Raw genomic sequence first — 6,000 nt, forward strand, 5'->3', positions numbered from 1 at the left:
CTTAAGGTCAGAGCAAGCAAGAAGCAGAGCCTTCAAGGTTACCCACAAGGTCATCAGTTCCTCAGCATCTCTAGTTTCAAAGGGAAGGTTTGAAATAGGTCCAGGAGCTGGCAAAAGGGAGAAAAGTGATTTCAGCTGACCTTGTTCAACCAGGAAAGGAGGGAGACCTTTCAATAGGATCTTAGCCCCCTATCCTAGCTGCAATACCAGATTCCTTGACTAATGGCAATGGCTGCAGGGGACTCAGGATGACGGCAGGCCACTGAAAGCAAGGGCAGGGGGGTGGTCCACAAGAAATGGCAAGTAGGAGTTTAGACTAGGGGTTTTCCCCAGCCATCCTAAGGCCATGCAGTCAGAGGCAGTGATGCAAAAATTACTAAAGGATCAGTGATGGCCCTTTATCCACAGTCCCTCTCAAAACTCAGCACTATTCCTCTAATACCGACCCATCCTCAGATGCTCCTATCCTGACCTCCATCCCAGTCTCCAAATGCCCCCATTGTCTCCTCCCCTTCCTACCTCCTTTCAACAAACACACAAACACCCTGTCCTACTTTTGAAGCCCAACTGCTGTGAAGAGTTACTGGCTAGGGTTATTGACTAGTTTTAGGGGAGAATATATGAGGCTAATACCTTTTCAAAACTAAAAGTTCTAGATACAAATTTCTCAAGGCCCTATAAAGCCTATTTTGTAAAACCTCTCAAATCTATCCCCATTTCTTCATTTTTACTACTCCCACCCTAGACTAGACCCTCATTACTCATTTCATGGACTATTTCAAGACCCTAATTGTTCTCTTTGTCTTCTCCTATCCCTCCTGTACAGGCTGCTAGACTAATTTTCCTAATAAACAAATCTAACTGTGTCATTCCTTTGCCCCCAAATCCTTCAGCTGCTCATGGATAATTTCCAGATTTTTCAGGTTAGCATTCAAGGTTTTCACCATCTAGCTAACCTACCCTTCAGCCTAAGCCCCAGCTGCTCTCCTTCACGTACTCTCTAGCCAGGCCAGTACCCTAACCCCTCACATATCCCATAGTCATGCTGGCCTCTGAATCTTAGCTCACCCAAATCCTCTCATCTACAAGACACCTTCTGTCCCACCATCCAAATTCTACATATTCTTCAAGGCCCAGCTCAACTCCTTTTTGTCCTATGAAGCCTTCCCTGATCACTTAATTTCTCTGAAATAGCATTTAATTGTTCTCTTGAATTTGTTTCCTGGGTAGGTTTCATTTCCCCAATTAGACTGTGAGACACTTAGGAGTAACAATCAGGTCTTCTTCCTCTCCATCATGATATAGCTTAGCCTGGGCTGGGTACCCCAAAAGGTTCAATAGGGATGTTTATTGACTGACTAGCTGATATTTGGTCTCTTCCCATCTGCCTTCCTGTCTCCTAGATCCTTTCTTGCCTTGTGAATAAATAACCTCGTCTCTTCTAGTCTGTCTCCATACAGCATCTCACCCATGGGGTAGAAACGGGGCTTCAGGGTGGACACAAGATTTCAGAGCTCCAGTCAAATAACAATAATAGCAGCTAACACTTATATAGCACTATAAAGTATCCAGCAATAGTGCCCAAGTAAAGTCTCCTGGGTCCTGGCAGTTAAATATTCATTCCTGGCTGGCCTTTAACAGTCTTTGATGTCCCCAAAATGCTCAGGAGGTAGCCTGAGCCCACAGGAAAGGACTCCAAGCTGGAAGCTGAGCAGTGTCCAAGAGAAGACAGTTGAGTGGTGCTGGAGACAAGACTGGAGCAATAATAAATATAAGATAACCATAACAGCCCATCATACTTAGAGAGCACTAATAACTTTTCAAAGTATTTTCATGTCCACAATTTCATTTCACAGGACCACAGACTTAGAGCTGGAAAGGATCTTAAAGAACATCTAATTCAAACTTCTTATTTTACAGATAAGGGATTTACCCAAGGTCACAAAGGCTCTGAGTGAGTGGCAAGGCCAGGATTTGAAATGAGGCCCTCTGATTCTAAACCCAATGTTATGCCTTTTGTGATTCTCACAATCAGACCTTGGTGCAGGCAAAGAAGGTATTACTATCCCCATTTTAAAAATAAGGAAACTCAGGCCCAGAGAGTTTAAGTGACTGACCTAAAGTCACTGGAACCCAGGTTTCCTGATGACTGCCAGAGCTCTTTCCAGCATACCACACTACAGAAGGCTAAGCAACCAGCACTGTTACTCACCCTAACCTCCAGCACTTTCCTAGGGTGCCTGCTGAGGAAGGCAGAAAAAAACCCAGAATACAATATTAGCAAGGTCCTATCCATGTTCAAGTGCATGATACCCACAAAGGGGCACCGGGAGTAGAGACTCTCCAGTGGGGATGGGAGCAGATTGCAGAAGGGAAGAACAGAGACAGCCTGGTCCCCTTGTACATGCAGGAATAAGAGAGAAGACAGAGTTGCCTTCTTCCAGTTTCCACCCTAGCTTTTACTCTGGCTCATGTTGCCTAAGGAGCTATTCCCTGGGACTAGGAACTGTTTGTTTTTACCAATAAAAGGCCACTCGGTCTCCAAGTTTCTTCTCATTAACATTTCGGTCTAGCACATTGTAGCAGATGTTGGTGGTTGCTCCCTTCATCCATTCAATGAAGATCTTCCCTTTAGTCACATCAAAATTATACTGAAGGAAAGGGCCAGAACATGGGGTCTTCCAATAAAATTCCTTAGCAATATCTCCCCAAAACTCTGTATAGAAAAAGAAAGCCAGATCATTACTCAGCTTCCCAGAAATCCTGATTTTTTTGATCACTTCCAACTGCCTAGGGACCAAGTCCAAACAGCTCCCTTCCTGTCTGACCCCATCTACCCTCTCTCATCTCCCTAAAGTTCCACCACCTGCAACTGGCACTGGGTTCCTCCCTATTCCCTACACAAACTAGACTCTAATTTCTCCTCTTAGCTCCTATTGCTCCCTTTCCACAACTCCCTCTCCCTTTCTTCACCTATCCCACTCCTGCCCTTCAACGGAATAGGGACAGGGACTCAACCCTGTGGTTTCATTTGTTATGGATAACTCCTGAGTGGGGAAATTTCCTCTTCCTATACAAGTCTTCATCTCCTTTGCAACTTATAGTCTTAAAGAGCTGCCTAGAGTACTGAGAGGTTAGTAACCTGTCCAAGACTACACAGCCAGTTTGTGTTTGAGACAGGTCCTGAACCCAAGTCTTCCTGGTTCCAAGGCCAGCTTTCTATCCACTGTGACACACTGCCTCTTTACTGTTCAAGGCTTAGCTCAAATCCAGCTTTCTCTAGGCCCTCTCTCTTCTCTGAACTGCTGCTGCCTTTGTAACAAGACAGAATCATATCAAGAACTAGGCTGTTTGGTACAGATTGTAAATGCTGTAGGAATTCAGGCAGGGGAAATAAAGGGGACAGCAGAGAGTATTAGGAAATGGGCCTTGGTCCCTAGGCAGCTCTTTCTAGCTGAGAGACCTCGGGTAAGCCATTTCACCTCTCTGAGATTCAGTTTCCACATCTATAAAATGGGGATAACACTTGAGTTATCTACTTCACAGGGCTGTTTTGAGGCTCCAATGAGACTGTGTATATAAAATCAATTTGTAAACCATAAAACACTATAAGAATGGGCACTATTAATTATTATTACCATTAAATCAGTGTGGACTTTGGAGGTCAAGGGAGGTTTCCTGAAAGAGGCTGGGTTTAAATAGGCAAACAAAGGATGGCATGGTCTAGAGCAGTAAAAGGAAGTGGAAATAAGTTCAAAAAGGGAACAGAAGCAATGCCAACCACTGTAGATTTGACATGTACAGAGGCATGGAGACAATAAGCACGGTATGTGAGGCACTGAGAAGACTGGCTTGTGGCAGGTCTTGAGCGCCAGGTTAAGCTTCAGAGACACAGAATATTTTTGAACAGGAAAGTATCTTAATCATAGCTGCATATAAGGAAGATTAAACTGGCAGAAAGTATAGGATGGAGAGGAGGGTGGTTAGGAGGCTATTGCAATAGTCCAGGGGAGAGGCAACAGGGATCTGAATCAGGGTGTTGGCAATAGTAACAGAAAAGAAGGGAAAATTTGAAACACATTTTGAAGAAAGAATAAACAGCACTGGGTGACTGACTGGATGTACATCAGTGAGAGAGGGAGTAGTCAAAGATGACTGTCGATGAAAGTTTCAAGTCTGAATGACTTGGGGAGATGACAACATCACTAATAGACACAGGAAAGTCAGTCAGAAGAGACAAGTTGAGTGAGGGAAAATGATCAATTCAGCTATAGACAAGGTTAAGCCTGAGATACTGGAGTATCATGGAGGTAGAAACTCCCAAAAAGAAGTTGGAAATTAAAGAACTAAAGTAGAGAAGGAAGCTGAAATGGGAAAGGAGAGAAGTAGACCATAGAACTGGAAGGAAACTTAAGAGATCATTTAGCTTAACTCATTTTATGAATAAGGAAAATGAAGTTCAAAGAAATGGGGTAATAAAGATTAGAACTTAGGTTTCCTGACTCCTAATTCAATTCAATACACATTTATTGTCCACTATGTACAGGCATTGTACCAGGGAATCGGGGACAAGGACAAAAAAACAACAAATGGTCCCTGCCCTCAAGCAGCTTACTTTCATTGGGGTAACATACCTTGCAGCCTAGATAAGTAAGCAAGACTGGGGAAGCAAGAAAGTAAGAGGATGCTTGAGGTGAGGAGGAAAAGAGCTAAGGAAGAGAAGCCCTTTCATACTCAGGTGGAACAGAACCCTCCATCCTTTTCCTTCCATCTCTCACCTTTTCTGCCCCTTCCTCTAATTCTTGTCCCCTTAATATCCCACCTTGGCAAATCTCTTTTCCCCTCATTCACACTCCAAATCAAACTTTCTCTATCACCTCCACTGGGATCCCCCATACTTCCTTCCCATCAACTACCCCCCAAACGTCTGTTCACTGACTCCTACCGAACCCTACCTTTGTACAGACCCCAAATGATCACCTGCCCCCCCACCAGACTCCCCCTTCCACTCCACTCTCCCCGACAGAAACCCCCACACACAGACCTCCCCTCCATTCTCCTCCCTTACAGTCCCCAGTCCCCCTCTCCGCATCTCCCCGCTCCAGAACCGCCCCCCCCACCCTCTGGGGCGCGGAGGCGCAGGCGCAGACGGGCACACTCACCCCGAGGCTCGAGCACCGAGCGCCCGTGCAGCTCCCGGTAGCGCGCCATGGAAGGGACGTGCGCGGTGCGGCTGAGCTCCGGTGGCGGGGACCAGCTCCGCGTCCGCTCCCCACTCCCGCTCCCGCTCCCATTCCCGGTACCACTCCTTTCCTCAGGCAGCCCCATCTCGCCTAGTGCTAGCCCGCCGCTGTCACTGTCCGGCCGCCCGACGCCCTCTCGCCAGTCACAGCTTCTACCTCACCCTGACAAGCTCTGGGGGAAAACAGCCCCGCCCATCAGGTCGGGGGCGGGGCCATAAGGAAGGGGAGTGACCTACAAGGGGCGGGGTTCGATTGACGAGGGGTGGGGCGGGGCCATGCCAGGGTGGAGCCCAAATGAGAAAGAGAAGGAAGGACATAGGTCTGAGAGAGAGGCAGGGAGGGGGGCCAAATCGCGTAGGAGGGGCCTGGGATAGAAGGGTTACCAATGGGCGGAAGTTGAGCTCCCTCTTCGGGACACCGCCCCGTGGTGTGATAACGCTGGAAGAGGTGACTATCACCCCACCCTGATGGAGGCGGAGAAGGGGGTCCCAGGCAAGGATCTGACCATCCTCCAGCTCAAAGGACAGAGACCACCCCCACCAGCTCCTGAAAACAAATAACGACTAACCCCGTCCTCCAGGTCTGGAAATGGAACCTCCTCCAACCTCAAATAGACGTAGACATTCCCCACCACCACCTTCAGCCTCCAAAAGTGATTCCTTAAGCCTGGGGGCAGAATGCAACTCCGACCTGGGGACAGAGCTCACCACCCCCAACCCTAATTATAGAGACCTCCTTCCCCCTCTCCACTCTGGAG

At 47.4% G+C, this 6,000-nt stretch overlaps 1 protein-coding gene across 3 annotated transcripts in view; it reads right to left on the reverse strand.

Moving 5' to 3' along the window:
* Positions 1-5,435, reverse strand: part of ACSS2 (acyl-CoA synthetase short chain family member 2) — a 29,757-nt gene extending 24,322 nt beyond the window's left edge. For 2 of the 3 annotated variants that reach the window (XM_020998741.2, XM_020998740.2), the window contains exons 1-2: positions 5,163-5,435; positions 2,521-2,716 (exon numbers count right to left, since the gene is read on the reverse strand). In XM_020998741.2, coding sequence (XP_020854400.1) covers positions 2,521-2,716; positions 5,163-5,328 — 362 coding nt within the window. In that variant the 5' untranslated portion in view covers positions 5,329-5,435. Of the gene's footprint in view, positions 1-2,520; positions 2,717-5,044; positions 5,062-5,162 lie in introns of those variants that run through there. The other variant, XM_078150264.1, reaches the window with a different exon arrangement.
* Positions 5,436-6,000: the final 565 nt, after the last annotated feature.

The sequence above is a fragment of the Phascolarctos cinereus genome, unplaced genomic scaffold, assembly GCF_003287225.1.
Source record: "Phascolarctos cinereus isolate Bilbo 61053 unplaced genomic scaffold, phaCin_HiC Scaffold_2;HRSCAF=192, whole genome shotgun sequence".
Classification (NCBI taxonomy): Eukaryota; Metazoa; Chordata; class Mammalia; order Diprotodontia; family Phascolarctidae; genus Phascolarctos; species Phascolarctos cinereus.